This window comes from Phaenicophaeus curvirostris, chromosome Z (assembly GCF_032191515.1).
Source record: "Phaenicophaeus curvirostris isolate KB17595 chromosome Z, BPBGC_Pcur_1.0, whole genome shotgun sequence".
Lineage (NCBI taxonomy): Eukaryota > Metazoa > Chordata > Aves > Cuculiformes > Cuculidae > Phaenicophaeus > Phaenicophaeus curvirostris.
Window position 1 is genome coordinate 48,543,221 of NC_091431.1, and position 26,790 is coordinate 48,570,010.

The 26,790-nt window shown below is 39.7% G+C and overlaps 1 protein-coding gene across 2 annotated transcripts in view; it reads left to right on the forward strand.

Moving 5' to 3' along the window:
- The window catches only part of PGM5 (phosphoglucomutase 5), a 75,563-nt gene that overhangs the window by 22,719 nt on the left and 26,054 nt on the right, over positions 1-26,790 (forward strand). For both annotated transcript variants that reach the window (XM_069879893.1, XM_069879892.1), the window contains exon 7: positions 19,472-19,587. In XM_069879893.1, coding sequence (XP_069735994.1) covers positions 19,472-19,587 — 116 coding nt within the window. The remainder of the gene's footprint in view (positions 1-19,471; positions 19,588-26,790) is intronic.

The window sequence follows — 26,790 nt, forward strand, 5'->3', positions numbered from 1 at the left end:
TTCTTTACATGGATGTCCTTTACTGTTGAGTGGATTCTTCCAGCATAAAGACTTCTCTGGTTTATAAATATATCTTTCTACATGGTTGATATGACTCACTCTGTGACTGTGATTTGTTCAAGTTACGCCAGTCGTGACCTCACTCTTTTTATCTTCCTTCAGTAGGGTAAGTCAGTGGCACTTTCTCTTATCTGCAGTAGGCTTGCTGTGAGTTTCTTAAGACACCTTTGTCAAAATGACTCCATGTCATGTACAGGCAGTTTTTAAACTAGATGGAGCAGAAGGACAAGTTCTGTTCTGGAACGCTGCAGAAGGGCAATAGCATGAAACATTCATGAATATAATTTAACGTGTTTGAAGTGTAGTACAAAGTTGTTGAGCACTGTGATGGGAAATCTGTTCAGGATATGTAATTTTTTAAATAACACCACAATACCAAAAATAGCCATATATGTCCTCTCTCTATTAGTGTGGTAGTTTTTCTGTATCATCTTTCAACCATGTTATGCAGCTAAATAGTTTATTTAAACAGATATTACATGTTTGAAAAGATCTGTGAAGAAAAAAACCAACAAATGCCATTACAAGGCATGCTGTCCTTTCATTAACTGTGCCTCTTAGTTTTATTTCTAACAATATCTTTGTAATCTAGCTGTTAACCCTTTCGTCCCTGAATGTTTTTAAGCAGTGGAGGTGATTTATCCTTAGAAACATTTTCAAGGGTATTTTTAAAGACCAGTCTTTGTTGCCTTTGCATTTCCTTTGATGCAGAATTTGGTATGTTGTAGTGTAGTGTGGTGTATTTGACTGTTGCAAGCCCACTGCATTCTTGGCTGTCCAGTGTTTCATTATGGTAGCCTGCACTGATGAAAACATGCTGCCCACTGTGGTGGGTAAGTGTTTATTCTTAAGACTTTTCAGAACAGCAGCAATCAGACTCCCAGATACTTTCTCAACCAAAGAAAAGAATGAACCTCTTTCAATGTAGTGCATACATTTAAACTTTCCAGGGGAGGATGAATTGCATTCTTTAGCGGCTGCATTTCCTAGTTCATGAAGAAAAGGACAGAAAACAGATTGGTGTTCTGTGAAATATCAGTGTATAACTCCGTGTTGTCCTTTATGCGTGAATGGCTAGAGAGGTTAGGCAGTCCTGTGGCTTACCTCTGTCTACTTGGCACACAACTCATTTTTTGGATCTGAGAAGGTTTCACTGGTCAGTTCTGGGCCTAAAGGCATCTGATCCCTACTAAGAATGGCAGGCTTAAGAGCAGCCTTGTACAACTCACAACTCTTACTCTCAGACGTTCATACTTAGTTGCATTCTAGTCTGTGTATGGAGCGGACAGCTATAGCTGCTCAGCCCAAAATGAGCAGGTTCATTGGTTGTGCAGTGTGCAGCTTTCAGGACTGAGTGCAGATAGATTTCTTCATTTAAGGGGGAAAGATGGCCAGTAAACTATGCAGAGATCTGTTTTGAGCTTCAGCTTTGGCTGTGAGTGAGGTCAGTTTGTCCATCAAAGTTAGAGACAGCAAGATTTCGTGCTTGGTGGGACGTAAATTTATTCTGTAAACTTAATTGACTTTCATTAAGAACGTGTTTATTTAATGTTGTCACAAACAAATACACTTTTATCTATACTTAATATGCCACATGTTAAAAACTACCCAAGAAAAACTTTTTGTAAAACATTCTGAACAGCTCTTGCAAGATAGGTATTGGGTAACCAGAAGTCCACAGTTTTCTTAGAGCTGCATCTGTCTTATATATCAAAAAGTGTACAGCTGTGAATAAACAATAGGAATTATTTCAAATGTCCTGATAAAAAAATCCAAAAGCATTTTAATAAAAATAATCTGAGGCCTTAAATTTTTATTTTTTTAATTTTCTTCTTTTTTTTAATTTTCTTCTAAAACGAGGAATTACTCACCTGGAAAAACTGCACTGTTTTTTTTCCTCATCATTTTCTGAGCTGTCCTGCTGACTTGGTGTGAGAGGAAGGATATACTTGGGAGGTGAAGAAGAGGCTATGGAAGCAACCAGTAACCTAATGTTGTTGTTTATCATTCAGACAATTCAGAGTACTGTAACCCCAGTTTAAATCGCTGTCAATACAGAGTTCTGTACCACATGTTGTGGTTATACTCACATCTGTTTTGTATCTTTGTCAATGAGCACAGGCACAGTGCCTTTTGAAGCAGCAGACCTCATTGTAATAAGCCTAAAAAGGCTAATGTTTATGGGTCACATGTACTTCTGAGTTAATGGGAGGGTCTTTTCCCTCCATTAGGGAAAATGTTCACAGGGTTATTGCATTTCCTGTTAAAGACCACAGGTCTTGCCAGTCATTAGTAATGAAGTTACTGAGGCCGACCTCAGTAAGTAACTGCATAAGGACGTATAGAGAACACATCTCCCTTTTCTTCCTTTATTACATCTCCTCGACAGTTTCTGTAAGAGAACTTACAAAACATTTCCTGCTTGTCTTCATAGACCATATTTATTGCTGGAAAACTCACAGGTTTTGTATGCAGCTGTGACCATGCAGGACTCGAGGCTGGAACAGGAAAGGACTCAGTTTGAGGGTGGGGAGGTGTGGAAGCTTTGAGTGTTTGTTGTTCCTTGTTCAAGTTTTCCTTTTTCCCTTGTAGTATGCACGTGTTCCAAGCCCTTCTGACATTTCATTGTTGCGCTAAATATGATGCTTTTGCGAAGTTCTTCATGAGACAAAGAGAAATTAACATGTGTCGTTTTGTGCTCAAATGTGTCTTAAATTGGTGAATTCTCTTTTCCAGGGGCAAGCTTGCTTTAAACAACCTGTATCTTTTTTGTTTGTTTCTGTTCTTTCTGTGCATTAAGATGATTGTCCTCCTGCTTGACTTATTCAGGAAGCCAGTAACAAGACAGGCTGTTAATACAGCATACTATAGTGTAGGAGCGACAGCTGTTTTTCTGGATGTATACATCAAAAACCCTGCCTTTGTTTGTGGGGCTTAACCAGTCACAGACCGTGCTGTTGGGAATGGGACAGACACAGGCTGTCTGATACAGCCGGTTGCAGTTATATAAAGAGCGGGCAGCATCTTTCCTAGAACAAGGCATGGTCTTTCTGCTGCTGAATAATGGCAGAATTTGAAGGTTAAAATAAGCTTGGAATCCTTAAAGGAGTTACATTTGAGTTTGCTGAAAATGCTAGAAGTCATCATAACTGATCCCCATCCATTTCCTTTATCCTTTAATTTGCAGACAAGGAGGAGTTAATGTACTCAGTGCATTACTATTCATATGAGTGCTGAAATAGCAATGAAATTGATTCTTGTGTTTCAGCCAGGAAGGGCATGAATAAAGTTTGGGATTATTGCAAAGAAAGAGCATGGTCATGTGTTTACCAGGTCGTTGGACTTTCCTTCTTTAGGACTATGAACTCTTCATTGAAACCTCAGATTGTGTGTGGATCTATATACAGTTCTTATATGTGCAGTTTGTTACTGGAACAGGCTCCCCATGGAATTCATCGCAGCACCAAGCCTGTCAGATTTCAAGAAGCATCTGGACAATGCTTTTAGTCAAATAGTTTAGTTTTAGGTAGTTCTACGAGGAGCAGGAAGTTGGACTTGATGATCCTTATGGGTCCTTTCCAACTTGAGACATTCTGTGGTTCGGTGATGCCAATTTTAGCTCCCAGGGACTCTAAGCACTGTGCCAGCTGTTTTTATTATGTGAAAGACAAAACTCTGTTGGTGTCTCTTGCTGCCAAAGCACATCTCTCCCTCATTGTATACTCATAGAAATGCTTGTGTTTGCTCGTTGTCTTCAGCAAAGCAGCTTTTATTTCTTGCTTTATCTTGACTTTTAGCACAGCCATATCTAGATACTGTATACCTCAACAACTGTTTCTAGTCATTTTATTAGAGCTTGTGTGAAGGGGACAATGAAGTTTTCACAAGGCAGGGAGTCACAGGCACTCTATTCTGAGGGTTATATTTCCTTTGGGAGTTGACTCTTGAATCATTTACAAAAGAGGGTGCAAAGTTATGCCTTTTGGATTTGAATCTCAAACTGATGACTAAAGCAACATGAGAACAGCATTTAGTGTGGAACATCATAATAAGTACACCTGTTAGCATCCCACACACTGGAGAAAACAAACCCATAACAAGAGAGAGCTACACAGACTACATTTGTGCAAAGTTTTCCAATACATTTGTAACCAGGAGAAACAGTGGAAAACAACAGCAGTTGCTGTAATACTGTTTGTTAGCAGTTTTCAAACTCGTGAATTTGGATTCTTGGAAATGTTAAATTCAAAGACAGTCATGGTATTTTCATGAAATGCATATTATACGTGGGGAGGTGTGTGTTATTTGTATTAAAAAGAAGAGTAATTGTGACTGTAATAAATAGTTTTTGACCCTGGCTGACTTTGTCTGGAAGATCAGTGAGAATTTTCATGTTTTCATCACTTGCATCAGTTGTCACTCGTTTGAGTTTCAGAGAAGTATGGGCTTTGTTGTTCATGAAATTAATTAGGGTTTTGTGGTCCAACTAGCATTTATTACTGCTAAAACAATGTCATGAAGCTGCCAGGATGTTATGGTGTGGACTAAGCCATAGCCTGTAAATCTTCTTTGAGGATTGCTCTTTTGTGTTCATTTTGTTTGGTAGTCTGGATTTCAGTTGTATTATATATAGGGCTACAGCACCATGGGAACCTATGCTTTGCGTGCTCTTGAAGGTATTTATTTCTACCTACCCAAGGTCAACAATGTCTTCCTGGTATTCCAATATGCCCTTTTATTGAAATGTCAAAAACATTACTAATTACCACAGGTAATCAACATTAAAAGACAGCCGTAATCAGTGTAATTCATATTGGCATGGGATTTTCAGTGTCCTGACTGTTGTTTGCTCCTTGTTTCCATTTTCTTCAAGTTATTCACATTTCCTTCCAACTTGTGCTGTGTACTTCCCATCTAGGAACAGGTGAGAGAGCAGCCACACACTTTTGTTATTTTATACCACCAAACACCACTACAAATACCATGGCAAATTTTGCTTCCCTCTCTGCCCAAGGTTAACCCTATCTATCACCCTATAGATATACTACTAGGTGGCATGCTAAAGTTACTACTCCATGTCTCTTTTTCCACAGTAACTACTACTCTGATGGGTAGTCGCACAGCATGCTATAAGTCTCCTGTAAGTATGCTCAAGAGCCTCCTTACTTAGTGTCGGTTTGCAGGCATTACAGGTTGTTTGACTGGCCTGCAGAATCTTTCTGTGATTCCACAGAGGAACCATAATATCAATACAGGCTTAGGGAAGAGTGGCTGGAAAGCTGCCTGGCAGAGAAAGACCTGGGGGTGTTTGTTGGCAGCCGACTGAACATGAGCCAGCAGTGTGCCCAGGTGGCCAAGAAAGCCAGTAGCATTCTGGCTTGTATCAGAAAAGATGTGGCCAGCAGGTCCAGGGAAGTAATTCTGCCCTTGTACTCAGCATTGGTGAAGCCACACCTTGAATGCTGTGTTCAGTTTTGGGCCCCTCACTATAAGGAAGGCATCGAGGTCCTGGAGCGTGTGCAGAGAAGAGCAATGAAGCTGCTGCCGGAGCTGTAAAACAAGTCTTGCTTTGTGCACTGGTCCACACCAGCTCTTAGTTCTTGAGTCTTGCAGAATCAAGAGCTAATTCCACGACCCTCCGAGTTACCTGAATCTTGCTTAGATAGTTCTACGGAAGTATAAGGAAATTGTGGTCTAAAAATCATATGAGTCTTTATGTTTTGAGGAGGCCTGCTGTGAGCTGATAGGTGTGTAAGATTAATTCCTGTTCTTCAAATGGATCAGCTCCCCATCAGGTACATCAAAAGCTCTCTTAGCTTCTTTTTTTTTGTAAAATATCTGTGCAAACGTCATTTGTTTTGCTTTTCCCCTCATCATTTAGAAATGCTTGCCTTTCCCAGTTCTAGGATTTTATTGACATCGTTACCAGTCTGTGAGCTGTGTACTCCTCGTCCAATTTAAATCTGACTTTGCTCCTTTGCAGAAATTGTCTTTGGGGTGGGTATCACTTAGTCAGAAATTTAGTTTCTTGTAACTTACTAGAATGAAGTATTTGTAGAATGTTCTGCTGAGTTTGCCATAATAATGTTTTAACTGCAGGTTAACCCATCAGACCCTTTCTTTTCTGTTCTTATAGCCACCATCAAATGCAGGATGAATCAAACTCCACGTGTCTTATGTTTTCAGAGCACTTTGCACCAGATAAGTAAATTCTTTCTTTCACTGCATAGTGTTGTGGAAAGCCTGGTAATATCTTTTTGGAAATTCTTCAAACAGATCTTTCAGCACAGTAAAAGTTTGCTCCTAATGAATGGGTGAGAGTCTTGGCAACACTTCAGCATGCCTAAGAGTATTTCCATACCTGCAATAAAATGGGCAAGGAGTCTGCTGAATTCCTCCTGTGTCTGTTGCTCATGACTCAGTTTAAGGAGAGCTGTTTTATATGCTCCTTATTTAACTACGTATATTAAGGATCTTTTAAAGATCATCCTGTGAATTGGGACACTACTGGAAAATCACTGTAAATTAGATGAATCCATATGGACAGAGATTCAGTTACTGTTTATGCTACAAGTTTTAATACCCCCATGTGTATCTGGCAAACTGGCTTTCTCCCATGACCTTTGGAGTCCATTTCAGCTACGTTTCACTTGTTAGTGATGACTGATACCTGGTCAAGTTAAGCAAAGGTGAGATCTGCAGGGTCTAGAGTGGAGGAACACATGTAATTTATAGTTTCAGCTCACTTCTCAGTGAGCTTTAGCTACGTGAAAGAATTGTTGGGCTTCTTTATAGGGTGTGTTCACAATGTCCTGTTTTTCTGCATAGATGTACAAGATGAGGAGAAATGAAAAGCAAGAGGATGAACACATCCATTTTTGTACATTGAAATTACTTGTTACCTCCCTTTAAAAAAATAAACCTTCCCTCTTATCTTTATTTTCACAGACCTATCCACCTCATTTTTTTTTTTTTCATAAGGAGTAGTATTTCTATGTGCAAGGTGCTGGATTTATTACCAGATATCTTGGTAACAGGTCTTACACTACACATCTTGCTTTATCATTGGTGCTCAATAAAGCAAAATAATTGACTTTTGCCTCTTGGCACCAATTCAGCAAAAAAAGGAAGTACACTTCTCTTTTGGATTCATGAGAACCTCCAGAGATTTGATTTGAATGAGCACATGAAAGCCTTTCGTAGTTTATTTTAAAAAAAAAGAATGTAGAGTATAGAAAAAAGAAAATTTGCACAAAAGTACTATTTTTTCCCTGACTTAAGTGTTTCATCTTTTCCACCATTTTATTATATACTATCCTCATTACTTTTTGGCACTATACCTTGTATAAAACACCTGTCCTGTAAAGGAGAGATTGAAGTTGTGCTGCCACTGAGTCAGCATCACTTAGCACAAACCTCCTAGATTGCTTCTGTTCATAAATCTCAGAGTGAGTGGCATGGTGGAGTAGGGCTGACAAGACATAAAAATACATGCAAGTGGAAGGGGTAGGAGGGTTGAGTCCTATTTCCACAGACAGTACTGTAGTTTGAAATCGTATGAATTTAGTGAATATTCTGAACTCTGTTCTGTCTGAGGAAAACAGAGTGCAGTGATTCAGCAAAGCCTGAATCATGCCTGCATCACACAGTGCACTAGTTTTCATGGAAACCTGGGTAAGCCCATGTGTCTGTGTGGTAAAATACAAAGCAGTGCAGAGATACTTTCTAGAATCCCACTACCTGTGTGTTTGTGCTAGTAAAGTACTAAATCTGGCCCATGAAGGAGACCAACAAACGGAGGCGTATTGCTGCACTGATGGGACCAGACTGCTTCCTGCTCAACAAATACCTTCTTTGCCATGAGGTTGTTGATCCTTGAACCTTAGTTGCACGGTATGGTATATGTTTTATTACCATTTACACCTCCAGAGTTGCCTGCGATTGGTGAAGTGTCCAGAAGGACTTGAATCATTCTAAATCCTCTCGTTCCACAAAATTTTGCCTATGAATTTTGTGCGTCTGAAAAATGCTGCAGGCTTATTCCTGGTCTTCTTTCTTGTTTCTTCTCATCCTGTTATGTCTGTGTTTTCCCTCACACACAGCACAAAAGGATGGTAGTATGAGTACTGCACTTAGAATACACTCTTGCTTTTGGCGTACTCAGTCCAAATGCATGCATTCAAGTTAACAGTATGGGTGAATTTTAAACACAGTGCATTCAATCGGACTTGTACCATTCAGTGGGAGAGAAAGAAAAGAGAAAGATTTGCCCTATCAGGAATTCAAATGGGTAAAAATAGTTTGGAAACAGAATTTTACACTCAACTAGTTCCTGGTAAAAAGTTACTGAAAATAATTTCTAGCTGTTAGATGTGAATTCATGTAAGACCTGGTTCCCTTGCCTGCAATAAGAGCACAAATACTTCTGGAATGAAATGTTTCGCTTAATAATAGAATTAATTTTTCTTTAAAAAGAAGGCAGGAAGAATTTTGTTTTCTTTTCACCTTCTAATGTATTGCTACAGGCAAATTCCAATGTTAAAAGTAATTGTGAAAATTAAAACTCATAGCGAACACCATTAGGTCAGTATTTATTCAATTTAATTTTGTTATTGTTGTTCAGAAGTCTAGCACCTAGCAATTGTGTCCATTTTAGAGTATTTTCTGAACATCTGCTCCATGCTAAAATCTATCAAACTGCTGAGATTTTTTTAAAAAGCTGACAGAGGGGTTTTCATTTTTTTTTCCGTAGAGACTGCAGAGAGTTGTGTGTTTGGTAGTTTGAGCCACGGTGTTTTCATGCTGACAGCACTGTCCATACCGTGATAGTCTGGCTGAGCTGAAACAGATGTCATAGGCTTGTTGGCCAGTTTCCTGTCTGAAGGACACGTTTCTGATAAAGTCCAATTTTTTGTGGGGGCATTTCTTTAGTGCAGTATCTCCTTGAAAAGGAGCTAGTTTCTTAGTTTCCATATGCACAATCTTCAATTAAATTGAATTAAGCATTTAGCTTTTCGGAGAACTTATTTCTCCCATGCAGTCTCATTGCTAGGACTCTGTGTTTTCATCCAGACTTCAGAGAGGAATTTATATGCCAAGATTGTACTCAGGGCCTTACAACCTAAGCCAATGTTGGAGGTCTTCTCCAGTGCAATTTCTTAAAAAGTGATTTAACTTCTCAGAAAAAGATTATTTAATGCCTCTTAGTACCCACAAATTTGGGATGATAACAATCTCGATGTGATAATATAACTTACATGCTATTGGTAGTTTTACCACTATCAGTAATTTCATATCCTGATTGCTCTGACAATAACCTGCTTGCATCACCTTCACATACGGGGTGAAAAAATTCCAGCTTTGCATGCCATCAGCTTCATGTATTCGTTAAGGGTGTATTTACTGTCTCATTTAATCAGTGGGTTCTGCATCAGTGGCAGTTTGCTCCACTACAAATTAGAGAGACTAGGCTGTACAGTGTCCATGAAAAGTATCCTTACACAACCTGCCCATGGTGGACAGGATTATCACATTAGCTTTGAAGGCAAAGGCAGACTCAACAAGGAGCTGGCTGGTTTTACTGTGACCTCTTACTCTCTGAAAAGCAGGGAAGAGACAGAAGCGTTCTGCAGTCCTTTCTCAGAGCTCTGGAACAGAGCTGTGTTCCAGCTGTTGGCCTGCTTACAACTGTATTTCAGTTCTGCAGTGCTTCCCTGGCTCTGTAGGTGGCTATGAAGTTAGGCATGTGAATTTACTTTTACCATGGTGTTGTGGTATTGAAGGGCTTTCTTCAGTGGCTGGTGCCTGGGGAGGACCTCGTCTGTCTGTTTACCCCTGATCTAGGATCCATGCATTCCTGAATCCAGTTCCTGAGCCCAGCTGCCTCCTAGACTCGGACCCTTTCCCTGCTGTCTGTTCCGCAGTATTTGTGGTGATGTATAATCATTGAGGATTGGTGGCGTGATTTCATATATTTGTGTATATTTTATTTTTTTATTATTATTACTACTACTACTACTACTACTATTTTATTAAAGCTGCTTTAGTGTAGTTTCCAACCCATAAATCATTTTTATCTTATCTCCCTTTCCCTGAGGATAGGGGAAATGGAATTGGGAGCCCAACTGCTTGGTTTAACTGCCAAAATTGGCCGGGCTGAGGTTAAACCTTGACACCTCTGGGACTGAATTAGAGAGTTGCCTGTTGGGGCTGGGACCGGAAGTAGTTTACAGTTGTTTTGTAAAGTGTCTCAAATATTTTAAAAAGTGCCCTCTTGTTTGTTATGTTGCACATGGTGCTTGTAACATTTGACAGAGGAATTGCTAAGTCTGTTTGCAGGAAACCTTAATGGTGTGCAGCACTGAGCTGTGTGCTTACACCATGGCCTTTCGGTGACAACAGGGAGTGGAAGTAACTGCAGGACCCACTATGCGTGTGTATGTGTTTGGCCTGACTTCCCAGAGTCATGTTACAAGTATCCTTGTGATGGTACGAGCCTTTTCAGGTCTGCTTCTATAGAAGACAGAAGAAACTCCAATGATCTTCAAGGGAGGAGAGGGAGATACTAAGTTTTTTATTTGTTTGTCTTCAGAATTTAAAGCCAAAGGGTTGACCTCCCACATAATATTTTGCATCCTTGGAATATAGTGGTGATTGTGCTGAACATGAATATGTTCCATGTAGCTCAAATAAGTTACTAGTATGTGTCCTTGATATGTGTTATGAGGCATGAGCAAAGTGGATTCTGCTTTGCCTTTCTGCTGGGATAATTTTTAGTTTTTGTTGATGAAAAATGTGAAACATGGGAAGAACCAATATGAAACTGAGAGACAGGAGAAAGTATTGCAACAGTTGGCTGGCACTGCAGTTTGCATGAGTTACATGAGTGCCAGGACACTCCATTGATAGAGAGGGACTTCAGATTGTCTTGAAGAGAATTTAGCAAGGAGATGCTTTGAGCAGTTATTAGAAGTCCATAACCGTCCTCAGAACGATTGTTGGCCAAAAAAATCCACCTGAAGTTATCAGTTTTCAAGACAGAAACTAGCACTGAGCACCAGACCTTGGCTCAACGCACCTTTAGTCCACCTGAAGAAGCATTTCCAAATTAAAACTTTGCAGGGGTTGGGAGGAAGCAAAACCAAAAAAGCCAATTGTTTTTAAATCCTTTGTAGGTAAAGTGTCTTCAGATGCTTGTCTATTGATTTCTGTTACTGTGATCTTTCTCTGTGAGATGCAGCATACTGGAAAGCAGAAGGAAAGGGAACTTGTCTACTATTTTTTTTTCTGCCTTATGCTCCTGACAGCCTCTCTGCCAACCACGGCAGCTTGTTTCTTATCTTAGTGAAATGTCTTGGTTATCTGTGTTGTATGTGAGGGCTTAGCATTCCACTGCCTTTTGGTTAATAAATTAAAGATTCGGAACGAGTAACACTGTAATACTTGACCATATAAGGGGTGTGACTGTTGTTTTAGTCCTGCTCTTTGCACAATATGCAGTTGAAGCCTTTTAAGGGAAGGCAATGCAGACAGAGTGAAAACATCCAGAAGCAGAACATCCATTTCACGTTATACTAGGTGCCAGTGCTGGTGCGGTTGTTGCTACTACTGTGAATTTTTCACAGGCTGTTGGAGTTGCCTAGTTAAAAAAAAGGAAAGGCTTACAGATGATACTGAAGAAAGAAGTTAAAACCATTTAGTTCATGGCTCCTGCATCTTGAGAAATAATAAGAATGAAGAGGGAACTGGCCAAAGGTGAGCCGAATTAAACTTCTAAGATTGAGAAACAAAGCAGCAAAAAACTCCGCAGCACCAACAAGAAGGGACCACAAACATCATGCAGTGATAACAGGATAGGGACTTGGTCACTAAACAGGCAATGAATATTGTGTATAAATTTTCAATACAGTTAATAAAAAAATCTTTGCAAATGAAATTTGAATGTTGGAGAGAGAATGAGGAAACTAATGCAAATGACTGGATGGAAAAGAAACTGTGGCAGCATGATGGTAGTTCAACCCTGGATGTTGTCTTAGCACTCCAAAAGAATGAAGTCATGAAATTTTAGGTCTGGTTGCAAGTACACTTCAGTAAGTCCATTGAGGCAAAGAAAGTAATATATGGTTAGACAGTTGCAATAGGATGGTCTCTAATAAAGGGATGGAAAAATTGATGGAGGCAAATGTAAGTCGGTTATTTTAATCCCAGAAGAGTCCAGTTTGTTAAACAAAATTTGAAGCATCTGAAGCAGTAAAAATCAAATAAAATGCATTTGTTTGCCAAATTGGACTTTATGAAGACTGTTATTTTCATCTAGAGAAGTCTTTTTCTTGATAAATCAGATGCAGATCCTTACTTGAGGAATTTTTCTTTATATGAAAAAAGACTATACAAGTGGGAAGAAAAACTGGTTTTCTTAGTTTCAAACTATAGTCCTGTCTTTAAAATAAACTATGCTTCAAGCCTTAATTTAAATGAGGCTTTTGTGATCTGGAAATTGGACAGCACAATCTACTTCAGTGCTAAGTAGACATTTAGAAGACCCAATCTGAAACCTTTTTCTACTCCTGAAAGAAACTGTTAAAGCGGTTTGATCTTTTATGAAATGTTGCTACCCCAGACTATCCTTCAGTGGCCATGTGTCTGTCCCACAATTACCTTCAATTCCTGTTTGTTAGGGCTCAAGAGTGCTTTCCCTTCTGCAGAAGCAGGGTTGCTGCTCTTTAAATTAGAGCACGTTGTCTCCCTTAGCATTGGCTCCAGAGAGAGGAGAAGCTTGGAAAAAAATGTGTCTATGAAACACCAGTCTGTGTTTTGAAGCCTGCTTACCCAAGTGCTTGTGAGCATCTTTCACAGGAGCAGCTGATACCTGCAGGTGGTGGAAGACGAGGCACAAGGACATGCAGTAGCTCCTTCTTTAGTGATTCTTTCGTTAAGTTCTCTTTCTTCCTCTGTGTTAAAGACTCCAGAAAATGGAAGCAATGCTGCCATTTACCCCTAGCAGCATTTCATCTACAATGAAAAACTCTATCCAGTCACTTACAACAGATCATGAGACCTGTCAAAGAAAGCCCTTCCCTCAGTGCTGTGACCTTTATCTTTGTGGTGAGCAGGCGTCACGGCTTTGGCTGGGTAATTTTGTTTGATTGACTGATCTATTCTCAGAAGTTATAAAAGTTTCACTGGGCACAAGAAAGTCAGCTTGCCGCAGGCTGTTTGTTGTACCTGAATGATATGTACTTATCAGGATTTTTTGTAGCATTTTAGAGAATAAGTTGTAGCAAGCTTCTCTCTGACTATCCTATAGGTAATTCTGCTGAAGTCAGAGCAGTTTTGCTAGTCAGAACCATAGTAACTGGGAGATACCTTCAAGGACTGCTTTGCTTTTTTAGCCCATCTGTAAAAAATTGTTGACTCCACTGAAAACTGAACAAAAGGATATGCCTTTAGCCTTTTAAAATTATAAAGCAGTTTTTTTTTCAATGGGAAGTTATCCTTTTACACAATTTAAGCTGGAGAATATTTTTACTGTAATTCCAAGGAAAATAATTTGTGCTATCAAGGTCTTGTACTCTCTGTTTTTCTAGTTAGGTGACATACAGAAGGCTGTGGAGTGTAAGAAGATATGCGAGATTAAGGTGTGTGTCTTTACATTAAGTAGTCCAGTTGCTTGGTGAAGAACCGGTAATTTTTCCACATTAGTCTTTTAAGGCTTTTAGGAGCAATTTTAGAACTAGCTGTTATATGTATTTTTTTCTGATAGGAAATTTTAAAAAAATCCTGATCTGCATTACGAAGATTATCGTTATGTTTATTATAATAATTCTTATTTTTAATATTCTTATTTTAAATCTATTTATTATCTCTCTGTTTAAAAATAGCTGCTTCTGGTTTTTTAAAATTCATGAAATGTAGTTTTAAATAATGTGTGTTGTGGCAAAATGTGCAGTACAGTCTTCTTTGACCTTTTTTTTTTTTTCTCGTTGATTAGTATTTCAGCATTCTGGGAACATAAATACCCCTAGCTCTGATATGGACAGAATAACTAAGGCGATTGCCCTGTAGTTTAGGTCTGGATAAGTACCCCATTCCCACGCTAGCAGGAGCCAATTAGTGCACAGACAGAAGAAACTTTATTGTGTAGTCTCATTGATGTAGTGAGCACTTAGGCTGAAAGAAGGCAAGCAAGGATAGTGTTTGAAGTCAGTCCCATTAAATGTCTGAGATGATAAGAACCAGAATGTCAGTGGTTTGCTGTATTCCTTCTACATAGTTCATACTCACAGAACGTATAAACAGAGGTATAGCAAAGGTGTGGCTAGATATTAATAGAATGCCTTTAAATAGACTAGGAAAATAAACCTGTTCATGTGGTGCATTTTTTTTCAGTTTTTGTTTTGAATTGCTCTAGAAGTGTATTCCATCCATCCTGTTGGGCCTTTTGACAGCTAACACCTTCACTCAGAGAACTCAATGACTGGGGTATTGCCCTTACAGAAGGATTACTGCTGTAGTATCTTGATGATGATGCATTATACATATATATAAGGACATAGGGAATTTACTCTGCTGAGTGAGGCATCTACAAGATGTAAACTCTTTGCAGCATCAGTTCCAAAACACCATTTCTGAAACAAATAGTATCTTGTCTGACCATTCTCAAATCTTTATGGTAACCCATTTTCCATTTCTAACTTCCCAAATTTGGGGACTCTGGTGTAAACGTACAGTTTGAACTGTCCTGTGAAGGTACGTTGCTAAAACCATCATAAACTGTAATTAATGGATCTGTGATTTGTTTCAGATGAAACAAAACCTTTTACTATGACTCACCAGCAATTGTTCTTGCAGAATTACAAGTTCCAGAAACCCTCATCCTAAGCATTTGTTTGCCTAACAGAGTAAAGTATTTCCTTGGTTTCTTTCAAGCTTGTCATGAAGTCATATGCTGCATTAGGTAGTGCGGGCACTCTTCAGTGGTACGTAGAAACTAATTTGAAAATTTTGGTTCACAAGGAATGCTACCCTTTTGCCTCAGCTGGCATTTTTTTTTTTTTAAGTCTGACTGCTTGGTGTAGCAGTGATTGAAAGCTTTGATTTTGTCATCTGAAAGCAGATTAGTGAATGTAAAGTGAAAATGAAAAAAAGTTTTGGTAAATGAAGATACTTCTTTTCTTTTTTAACTTTCTCTGTACTGAAACCACACCAGTAATATTTCTTGCTTAGAAAGATGTAGATGTAGGAGAATTAAAAATTCTCTCCCTTCCTGCATTTAATCTCTATTTTGTCTTGCCTTGAAGATCTAGTAATTGCCCAGTGACAGAATTAGTTCCTTATCCTGTAGTTTGGGGGTTCCAGGGTATTTTCCTGTAGTTTGTGTTTTTATTTGTTTGATCTAATGCAGCACATTATTTCTCTGAGATTGCAGCTTTGAGAACTTTTTGCATCTCCCTGCGGGAACCCCTCTCATACTTCCTGGGGTGATCATTCCCCTTAAATGTCTATAGGTTGCATAAAGGCACATTCTGCCTTTATTGAGACTCTCAGTTATGATTCTTTATTTCAGTAAAATGGTAGTAAAAAAAAGAGCATGTTTCTACTTATTTACTCTGTTAAAATCTGAAGATTCAAATACAAGAAAATACTGCAAAGAACAATCTGTCATTTCACTATAAACTTTGTATGTATATGTTTATATATGTCATTTTTTTTGTTGTTTTGGCAGGGTTAGTTTAACATAAGCCCAATGCCAACAGAATCAACATCTGTATTTTCAGTGCTAATCTAGGGCATAGAAATCTTTGAAAACTGTTACCGCCCCTGGAAGCCTTTGGTGGTGGTCAAGATAGGTCCATCTAAGGCTGTTTGTCCCCAGACTAGAGCAATACAGAAAAGTGAAAGGGCAGGGATTTCCTTTTCCAAAAACACTATCAGGATATGGGAACATTTCTGCAAGCAGAGATATTCTTGCTGTATTGTTAGGCTACCTCAAGAGAATTGGTTTTGCTCTTCCAGCATGTTAGCTGGAAGAACTAGCATTGTTTGCTAGTTGATTGTTTTCCACTTTTTGGCAGTATGGTTCTGTCTCCAGCCTGCAGTTACTGTCACACAGAGATTAAATGCTTTTATGTTCTTGATTTGTTGCAGAGCCAGCCAGAAACCTGTTCAGCTCTGTACTGTATAACCTCTGTTATGCAGCAGCATTTCTAAGGCAAATAATATAGCTAGTGCTGTATAAACACAAGGAGGTATGCACTTGCCTCTTGCTCTAAACCAGAGACATGAAAAATGAGTTTAAGATTAAATATTTTTATACTATTTTTTCTCCAACTACCTCTTCAGATCTTTTCAAATAAGTATCAGCAATTCTGACTGTATTTTATTTAAAAAACTCTTTTTAGATGTAATATATAAGTAAAAAAATGAACACACAGACTGACTAGGAGGAAACTTAGATAACAGTGGATATTTGTTATATTAAAAAAAGTGGATTTGGAGACTTCATACCAGTTATGATTAGCAATTTAAAGATTTCAGAGAGAATACTTAAGGGTTGTGTCATTCAGGTATGCATATGTATCAAGATTTAAAGGGTCAGTATTTGCTTTTGTTGTGGTTTAACCTGACAGGCAGCTAAACACCGCGCAGCTGTTTGCTCACAACCCCTGCCAGTGGTATGGGGGAAGAAGCAGGAAAAAAGGTAAAACTTGTGGGCTGAAATAAAAACAGTTTAGTAGGACAGGAAAGGAAATGGTGATGATGATGATAATAGTGATAAAAGAATACACAAAACAAGTATGTGCTCACAAGGTGAGTGCCGGTCAACCAGGGGATGAGGCCAAGCCAGCAGGGGTTCATGAAGGGCAGGTCCTGCTTGACCAACATAATCTCTTTCTGTGACCATGTGACCTGCCTAGTGGGTGAGGGAAAGGCTGTGTATGTTATCTACTGAGTCTTCAGTAAAGTCTGTAACACTGTTTCCCACAGCATTCTCCTGGAAATTCTCCCTGGCTTAGACTGGTGTACTCTTCACTGGGTGAAAAACTAGTTGGATAGATGAGCCAAGAGACTTGTGGTTAGCAGAGCTAAATACAGTGGGTGGCCGGTTGCCAGTGATGTTCCCAGGGCCCAGGGTTGCGGCTGATTGTGTTTAAAATTTTTATCAATGATATGGACTAGTAAATTTGCAAATGATATCAAATTGGGCAGGAAGGATCTGCAGAGGGTTCTGGACAGGCTGGATCAATTGGCCAAGATGAGTTGTATGAGATTGAACAAGGCTGAGTGCTGGATCCTGCTCTTTGGTCACAACCCCGTATAGCACTAGAGGCTTTGGGAAGAGTGACCGGAAAGCTGCCTCTTAGAAAAGGACCTGAGGTTATTCATTGACAGCCAACTGAATGTGAGTCAGCAGTGTGCCCAGGTGGCTGAGAAGGCCGACAGCATCAGGGCTTGTATCAGGAATAGTGTGACCAGCAGGACCGGGGAAGTGATTGTCCCCCTTTATGCAGCCCTTTGAATCCTGTGTTCGGTTTTGGGCCGATCAGTACAAGAAGGACATTGAGGTGCTGGAACGTGTTCGGAGAAGGATAGTGAAGCTGGTGAAGGGTCTAGCGAGCAAGTCCTATGAGGGGCAGCTGAGGGAACTGGGCTTGTTTAACCTGGAGAAGAGGAGGCTGAGGAGAGACCTTATTGCTCTCTACAGCTGCCTGCAGGAAGTTTGTAGCATGATGAGTGCTGATCCCTTTTCCAAAGTAGTAAGTGATAGGATGAGAGAAAACAGCCTCAAGTTGTGCCAGGAGAGGTTTAGATTGAATATTAGAAAAGATTTCTTTACCAAAAGGGTGGTTGGGCATTAGAACAAGCTGCCCAGGGAAGTAGTGGAGTCTCCTTCCTTGGAGGTGTTCAGAAAGCATGTAGATGTCACACTTCATGTTTTAGCACACTTCATGGTTTAGCAGGCACAGTGGTGTTGGGCTGATGATTGGACTTGATGATCTTAGAGGTTTTTTCCAACCTTAATGATTCTATGAAGTGATTCACAATATGTTTGTTCATCACCCTTTGACCAATGCCTGACCTGTTCCCCAGCAGAGGCTGCCCATTCCCCTGGCGAACTCTTCCCTCCCCCTCCAAGTGTTACTCAGCATGACATCATATGGTATAGAATATCCCTTTGTCCAGTTTTGGTAAGCTGTCCTGGCTGTGTCCCAGCTGAAGCCAGGACAGTGTATTTGAATATTTCAGACCATCTACCTTATGCACCTACTTCAAGACAGAGTGGTGGACTGTCTGAAAAGAGGTGCCTTTCTGTTGACCAGAAAGATGACTGTTCTCACCTTGACATGTAACTTCTATGCGGACCGTGTTAAATGCATTGAATCCTGCTTTGATTGATCTGCTTTGCTTGGGCTTGACTGCGTTTAAAATTATGTGAATTGTCTCATGTTAAGTGTTCTTCAGTGGGGGTGGAATTTAGGAAATGTTTGTTAGGTGTGGTTGCTGCAGCAATCCTAGGGAGGTCAGAAAGTCATTTTAGTTAGTCAGATTGCTTGGCTATGTCTCAAGCCTTATTTTTCATATTGAACAGTTGGCTCTGAAAATCCTAGGGACACAATGAAGACAAGCAAATATAATTAGAAATAAGAAGAATGATAATATTTGTTTTGCATAAATCCCAGCTTGGTAGTGGGTCCCTTAGTGGATTTAGATTTTCATTCTTTCTTGGTTTTTTAGTTCAAGAAAGGATTTTTGTCATTATAGTTTATAACAGGAGTAATTATCTTTTAACAACCTGGGAAAGGAAAAATGCTATATGTTGGTTTATTTTGATTCTTGAAAATACTGACAGGTCAGTCAGCTTCTGGGAGTATTTCTTCTAGGTGCATCAGAGGAGACATGGAAAGCAAGTTTGGACTCAGGGTGAGACTGGGAAACCTTTTATCGAGGAGATGGTGCATCATGGAAAAATTCCTGTATTATCTTGGCTTTGAACACATGAAAAGAAGTAAAAATATCTTTCAAGAATATTGGTATTGGTCACTAGTATTTGAAGGAAGGTACTTGAATATGGGGCTTTAACTTTCATTAAAGTATTAGAGTAGCAGAACTCTGTGTTTCTAGATATAACTTTCTTGCTCAGTAGCAAGAGAGAGATACTGGTAAAACCTTTTGAGCTGAATTTGTACATTGTCCAAAATACACATAGTATATAAAAATATCTGGGTTCTGATTGAAGTGAGACAAGGATCAATTTTGAATGGTGCTGTTGATCTGTTCTGTTGGTTTCCGTTTTTTTTCCCACAGCTGTCAGGAGATGTAGCAGGATCTAGGGTATTCCTCAGCTGATCTCAGGCCATATGTAAAAGAAGCATGGTCTTAATCATGTGATGTTTTATTGTGTATTTCTCAGAGTGGCAAAAGTAATGAAAATTCCTGTGTACGAGACACCAACAGGATGGAGGTATTTTTCCAATCTCATGGACTCTGGACGTTGCTCGCTTTGTGGAGAGGAAAGCTTTGGCACTGGTAAGTAATACATATTAAAAATTTCCACAGACTCTTAATGGCAACTTTTAGTTTTCCTGGGTGCTTCAAGTCAAAGCCAAAAGAGTCAGCAAAATCTTGTGCTGGAATAGAGAACCATCAGTTGTTCACATCTTGAGAATCTTCTTGGACCTCTGATACCCAGTAGCTTGAAGTATGAAAAATATGAAAGTTGGACCTTCAGAATTTATTGATGCAGTGCCTGACACTCTCTTCTGAGTTGAATGTAGAGCAGAAAGGTCTCACTGGTTCTACTACAACAGTCTTTTCAGGGACTGCAACAGCATTTGGAGGGATTTTACCTGTATGGAAGAACAAAGGGGTTTTTACCTAGTGTGATTCAGTGTACAAAGCATGAGGATTGGTTTGTTTAATGGTAGGTCTAATCAAACCTGTTGCAGCTGTCCCTTTTTGGAACATCACAATTACTCAAAGCTCAAAGAAAATTGTCATTAGAAGAAATTCAGTTACATGTAAGCATTGGTGTTTTACCTAAGTATTTCTCCCTCGTCTGTCCCAAGAGCCAGTCAGAAAATAAAATGCAAAATTAAAGACAAATTTGAGCCCTCATGAATTCAGTGCTGTCAATAAAATATATACTTTGTAAATCTACACAAACGTGTTTTTGATTTATGAGAAAAACTAAATAAATTTCACAGCGTTTCTTCTTTTCTCTTCTAGATTCTGGCACAGGAATTCTTTCTTTTTTTCTGTTTATTTATTAGTAGAGTTGTATTATGAGTGTTTTGGAATGAACACACACCAAAATAACTTAACCAGTTGCCTGGCTAATAATTTATTCTATATTTTGACGTGAGTTCCATGGAATTCTTTATTTTGTTGTGTAATTCAGTGGATGTAGCTTCTCTTAGAAAATGATTTATCATGCGGTGAAACTTGGTTACAAGTTTCATTTTGCTTTGATTGAGTTAAGGCTAGTATTAATTTTATTGGTTGAGGTCAATTAGAGCAGACTGCTGTTTTCTGAAAAATGTGGATGCCTTTAAGCTATAGACATGCCATTTCACACGTTAGCCTGTCAGTAGCTACCTGTAAGTGCTCGAATGGACTAACCTGAAAGAACCAATTATGTGTAGATTTCTTTGGCTATCTACCTATAAAAAGTAAGATCATTTAAATGAACAATGAATGCCTATTTTCTTTCTATTGTGAAAGGGAACCAGTGTCCCCTGATTAATAAGCTGAGTGCTTTGGCTTAAGTGCTGTGGCTGGCACAGTTTTGTATTGCCTTGAATATATCTTTTCAGTAGTTATTTTCAAAGGCTGTTCTGCAAGGTCATTGAGTGAATTCTGACTTGGAGAGAAGGGCAGGAAGATTGTGTACCTTTCAGAATGTACTGCCATTTCTTGTGATGTATTGTTAGACTGTGTCTCCATTTGCCCATGAGAAGTCTGAACTCTCACTGCTTTTCAGTGTTTTCTCACCAGGCTGGTTCTGTACTGCTGCCCTCTAAGTACTGAAGTTCCTCCCACTCTTCCAAACCCATATATTTCCATGAAACTTGGGTGCGTCTTGAGACACAGTATAACCCTGTTAGCACCCAAATTATTTGGGAAAATACCCTGCCTTCATCATCATGCTGAAGAAAGCGAAGTGTAGGTTTTGACTGGAAGGAGCTTGTAGGAGTTTGATGAGTTCCTATAGGTTGATGTTCCTCTGGGTACCTTAGCCCACAGAGTGCAGCATCTTATGCTGCATGCAGTTTTATCTGTAGAAGTATGTAAACAAAGCAGGAGTGGTCTCCATATACCGTATGCCATGACAAACCACTGCCTCAAGCCTGTTCTGCTTGAGAAATAAGGCTCCTAAGACATCTTCGTCTGGTGGTGCTGAGTACAACTCTTGTAAATGCTTTCTGTCTCAGGAAGAAGGGAAGACTCTTTGTTTTTGTAATAGAAAGCTTGTCTGCTTTGAGGAGACTCGTCATTAAAATTCTATGATGCAGTTACCAAAAAAGCCAAACATGAAATTTTGTGGCACATTGAAAAGTTTTGTTCAAGTCTTGCTAAGCAATCTGTGCTAAGCATTGGTGGGCAGTTATGTAGGAATAAAGAGAAACAGTTTTGAGGCTTTATCTACTGAAACACCGAGGGCATTGTAGTCTGTTGGCCTAGCTTTAGTACTCTGAGTACTAGATGGTTGTTGAAGTTGGGAAAGAGGGACAGGTATCACACAGAGGCCAAGCAAGGGCCTCTGGAGTTTGTTCTAGGTAGGGTAGATAATTCCTCTAACTTCTCTCTATTCTTGCACTTAACTTCTTTCCTTCGCTTGTATTCTTCTATAGGGTCCTAAAACAATTGCACTTTCTACTATAACCTCTCCTGATTTTGCAGCTTCTGTCTCCTGACCTCAGACCAACCTCTGTGTTCCTAGCACTCTGTATTCCTGTCTTAATCTGGTTCTCCTATTCTATAGTTAATTCTGTCTTTAGTGAGTTCTAAGGGTGCTTGAGGCATGTATTGCTGGCCAGCATAGAGTGGTGCTCTGCAGCAATATTTAATTGGTGCATCCTAGTATGTTTTGGTCATATGAACTTTGTTGTACCTGCAGGACTTCATTGCACAAAGCCTCTTGACCTCCTGTTTAAACCAGTGCCATCTAAAAGCTAATCTGAATCCTCAGTCACCGTGGGCATCCAGACAACTTGAGCACTGGGTTTAAATTCCTCAGTGCCTATGTAGTAGCTATGTAAATGAATCATGACAGTGCCTAGAGGGCAACTGTGCAGCTATGATGCCTAAAGTTTGTTTTTCTCCCTGCCTCAGTTTCCTTATCATCTTTCAATTCAATGCAGCTGTCTGAAAATACCTGATATGCCAGGAGGTTTATTTGTAAGGCACAATCAGGTCTGTAGATGACCAGTACTTTAGCAATGTGAGCTGTTTTCAGTAATTAATATTTACCTTATTGCGTATCTCTCAGTTATGTCCTAAGCTGTGTGACCCTCACAGGTTTCTGCCAGTATTAGGCATTTGAATCAATTTTACAGCTTTCCCCTCAATCATATCTATTTAGGGAAATGAAGCACGATACTTTAGTTTTCAGTGTGGAATATTTAAAATAGCTGTTCAGAGTGGGAAACTTGCTGTTCTGTGCAAGAGAAGGGGGTTTTAGGGGTTTTACAGACCCACATTCTTTCATCAAAGTAGCTGAGCAGCACTGGAGACCAATTGGTTGTGTACCCAGGTAATCCAGCCCAGCTGGGATTTCCAAATAATACAGAGCCTTGGTTTTATAACATAAGGGATTTTGCTCTGGCAAATAAATAAAAGCAAATTTTCTGCTATAAAAGGACAAAAGATTTTGAAAACATCCCATAGGGCTGTGTTTCCCAGACTTGTTTTCTGGCAGCTAATCTTGGAACTCAACCAGTGCTTTAAAAACTTCTTCCATTTTTGTAGCAGTGTGGGGAGCTTGTCAGATGAGGTTAGTAGCTTTCTGGCTGTATGACTAATGCCCAGGACACAGTTCAGAGACGGGCATCATCAGCAGCAATTAGTTTCTAAATTTCATCAGCAAACTATTAATCAGGATTAGGTGAGCTGTGTGGCTGAGTTATCCTTGTGCAGTTTAAGCCACTTTAGTAATTACTACATCTTTCATAAATTTGCATGCTTCATCTCCGAATTTCCAGATGCCATTAACATAAGCCGCCTTCTCCTGCAAGATTATGTGAAAGAAGAACCAGTGGAGAATATAAAAATTTGCTGCTGCTGAAGTGAATGAAAGCTTTAAAAGAGCTGTTGTATGGTATCTGTTACAGTAACACAAATCTAAAATAATCTCATTAACAATTTAGAGAAGCTAATCTCATTAACTAATAGAGAGGCAGATCAGAATGCCCCTAAATCTCCATTTGCTGATAATATAATCAAGTTTCAGATTGCTGGATGATAAATTTGTATGACTCAAAGTGTGTGCAGACAAAATGATTTACCATGAATTTGTACAGCCTCTTCACTCAGTTTTTTTAAAAATCACATTTACAGAATGCGCTACACTAGACATAGTTTACTAATTTTGGGAAAAGCCATTGCATTTTATTCATGTGTGTGACCCACAGGGCTCACTGTCTCTGTCAGAATTGGAAATCTCAGATACAAAATAAGTTAGACATGTAAAAGACATCCTGCATGCCCAACATCTTGCCAATATTAGGAAAATTATAGTATGAACTTTTTTGCATGATCCTACTTTGTTTCTAAGGCTACTTCTTCTCAAGAATTTACTTTGGTTTACGTCTATTTAAGCTGAGTACTTCTTTATGAATGGGAACATGCTCTCAGAGCTTTTTCCAGAGTGTTTACTCTAGGTCCGGCCATAGCAATTGACTATTGCAGTAGTGAAAAATAACTTTTGCTACTGTTATATGAAGAAATATGTGACAAATAAACTTAAAATTAAGTTGTGGAAGTAGTTGCAGTTATTATTTCCTTTACTGGTGACAAATTAAATATAATAGGATAATCAGAAAAATGCTTGTTGACTCCTGTGTTCTGTTGTCACTTTCTACTTCAGCTCCTCAAACAGAGTCTGGAGTTTATTGATGCTTTGGATATTTCAATTAAAAGCATATCTGAGAATTGTTCTGAGGTTGCTGAGAGCCCTCAGCAAGCCAGAAGGGCTATTACTATTGCAGTCTCAGGAATGCGTAGTTGTGAGGCATATTTTACTTGATCTCTTTGTACAGGGCAGCTCTGCCTCCGCAAATCCATAGCACCAGATACTGGATCTAAAAAATAAAGAAAAATGGTGTTAGCTGAACTGAGACAGCAGAAGCTCCCTCCGTAGAGTTTCTGCTGTGTGAGCTGGGCAGTAGGAATAGGTTAAAGAGGGAAAGCAAAGGCACCTACAAACAACGGTTGGTGAAAAATAGAGTTGGCTAACAGAGTTGGGGTAATGGATTTTAATTTGCTAAAAGGAAGAAGGGCAATAAATAGAACAACATATGTGCATATAGTAACCCCATTGATGCATATGCTGGTGAAATAAGAGGTGGAATAAACAAGTTCTGAGAAATCCCAGTTGTCAATTTTCCTTCTGTTATGAATAATGAGACACTTCTTGGGCACACAGAATTATTGTCCCTGTACCCACATCAGGCTAGCATTTTTAATTGGTGACTTCGGATTATAGAACACTTCAGTTGTTTCCAGCTTTATCATCCAGACTTTTGCCTCTGAATTACTTTTGTCCGTTGCTTTCTCTTCCCTGAGAAGCAACGATCTGTATGTCTTTCTGAAGGGCACACAAGGACACAGCACGTGCCAAAGCTGCTAAATGGATCAGAAGAATGATACATGTGTAGACCCATCGCTCTTCTTAGAGGTTTATGAGCTTAACCTGTGCCAGAACAAAACTCACAGCACAACAGAGAACTTTCAAAAAAATCTTCTGTCTGTGTTTCACTGAACTATTTTGATTCAATGAAACATACTCAAGGTGTTTGTTAAATCAAAATGCATCTCTTCTTCGGTTTTCAGTTCAGACTAGTTTCTTCTGTGCTTTTCACTGTATGATTTATTGGCCTGCAGTCTGCAGTGTGTTATGTAACAGATTGCCTACACCAGAACAAGTTGCTGAGGTGTTTAGCTCAATACCATGTCTCCACTTCTTGCTGGTTTCTTTTGAGACACTTAAGCTGTCTAAGTTGCTGGTAATATCAGCAATGGGGATGACATTTTAGGTGAATTTTTCAGTGCTAAAGATGAATGGCTTGAAAGAAAGGAAGGCAGGTTAAGAAAGAAAGGAACGTCCATGGTGAGCTTGCTGTTACAAGGGCCCTGCACAGCCCCTCAGTGATCTCCCACGCTGCCCATAGATCAGGACTCCTTGTCCACCCCTGAGACTGCCACCCTGTGCCCCAGCAGCACTGCAGCACTGGCCTCAGCCCATCCTTGTCCTTGTGGAAGTGGCTGATGTCCAGGAATGGGGCTGACCTGGTACCCCCAGCTGTCCTGCTCCTGGCTGGGGCAGTGGGGTAGCCCATGGGTCCTTGGCCCTTCCTTGCCATGCCAGGGGAACCCCCAGTACTCCCAGCCCCCAGGGAGCCCCCAGCCCCAGTGGTGAGCTGACAAGTTTTTGTGCTTCTGCGAGAGGAGTGATGGACACTGGTGGGAAGTGAGAGCTCTGTTCCAGTTCTTCGTTTTGGTGGTGGTGGCAGTGATAGAAAACTGCATCATTGTCTGGGAACAAACTCTTGGCTACAGTGACAGTGACTGTGACCATGCTGTCTGCTTTGCCCGTGAGTAAGCTGACTTCATTATATGTAGACCAGACTGCTGATGTTTCTGTGGAAGACATCCTTGAGCTGATCTACTGTGTTATTAGAATGAGTAGGAAAGGTGAGGACCTGATTGTCTGAATGGCTGACTTTCTGTGGAGGGACGTTTGTTTTCCTTTATTATCTGAAGCTGTTTGCAAAAGCTCTGAGACCTCATAAATAACCCTGCCCATTTTCTTCCAATTAATTGGCTGTCCATGCTTTCACAGCACTTGGAACTCTGGAGCAGGGAACAGAGTGAGCTGTCCCTTTTCCTACACTATCTCCTCAAGGACCAGCCCAAAGCTCTGGCTGTGGTAGTAGAAGACTGCCCTTGTTGCATATAAAAAGTGGCAGAAAGGAAGTATTCTTACCATTCTGATAACTACTTTGCAAATGCAAAGGAACATCACCATCTGACTCAGGTCTTAAATCTGCGTACAGTATTCGATATACCTGTTTTCTGCATTACCTAACTCATAAACACAAACATAATCTTCATGTAAGTCTTTCCTTTTCACAAGTCTTCAGTAATCATTTCTATACAACTCTAATATTGTGCTGAAATAGTAATTTGTATTTAGTTAACTCTGTGGTAGCTAGCTTGGTTAGTGTTAGATTCAAGGTGCTAAAGGCCTGTGCCCACAGGGATGAACATAACACAACAAGGGTAAGTGGCAGGCCGAGCTGTAGCAGGCCCAAGACAGTGGGCTCTAAAGAAATGTGTATGAGTGTCAGCTTCTACCATGACTGTTGGTTTCTCCCAAGAAGAGAGACTGCAAGTACAAGGCAACAGCAGTAACTGAAATATGGACGTCAAAACTGAACTGTGTAGGAATCACAGTGCCTCTCTGCACATTTTGCTGGTTTTTTTGTATATCTTTAATTTTCTGTTGGCAGT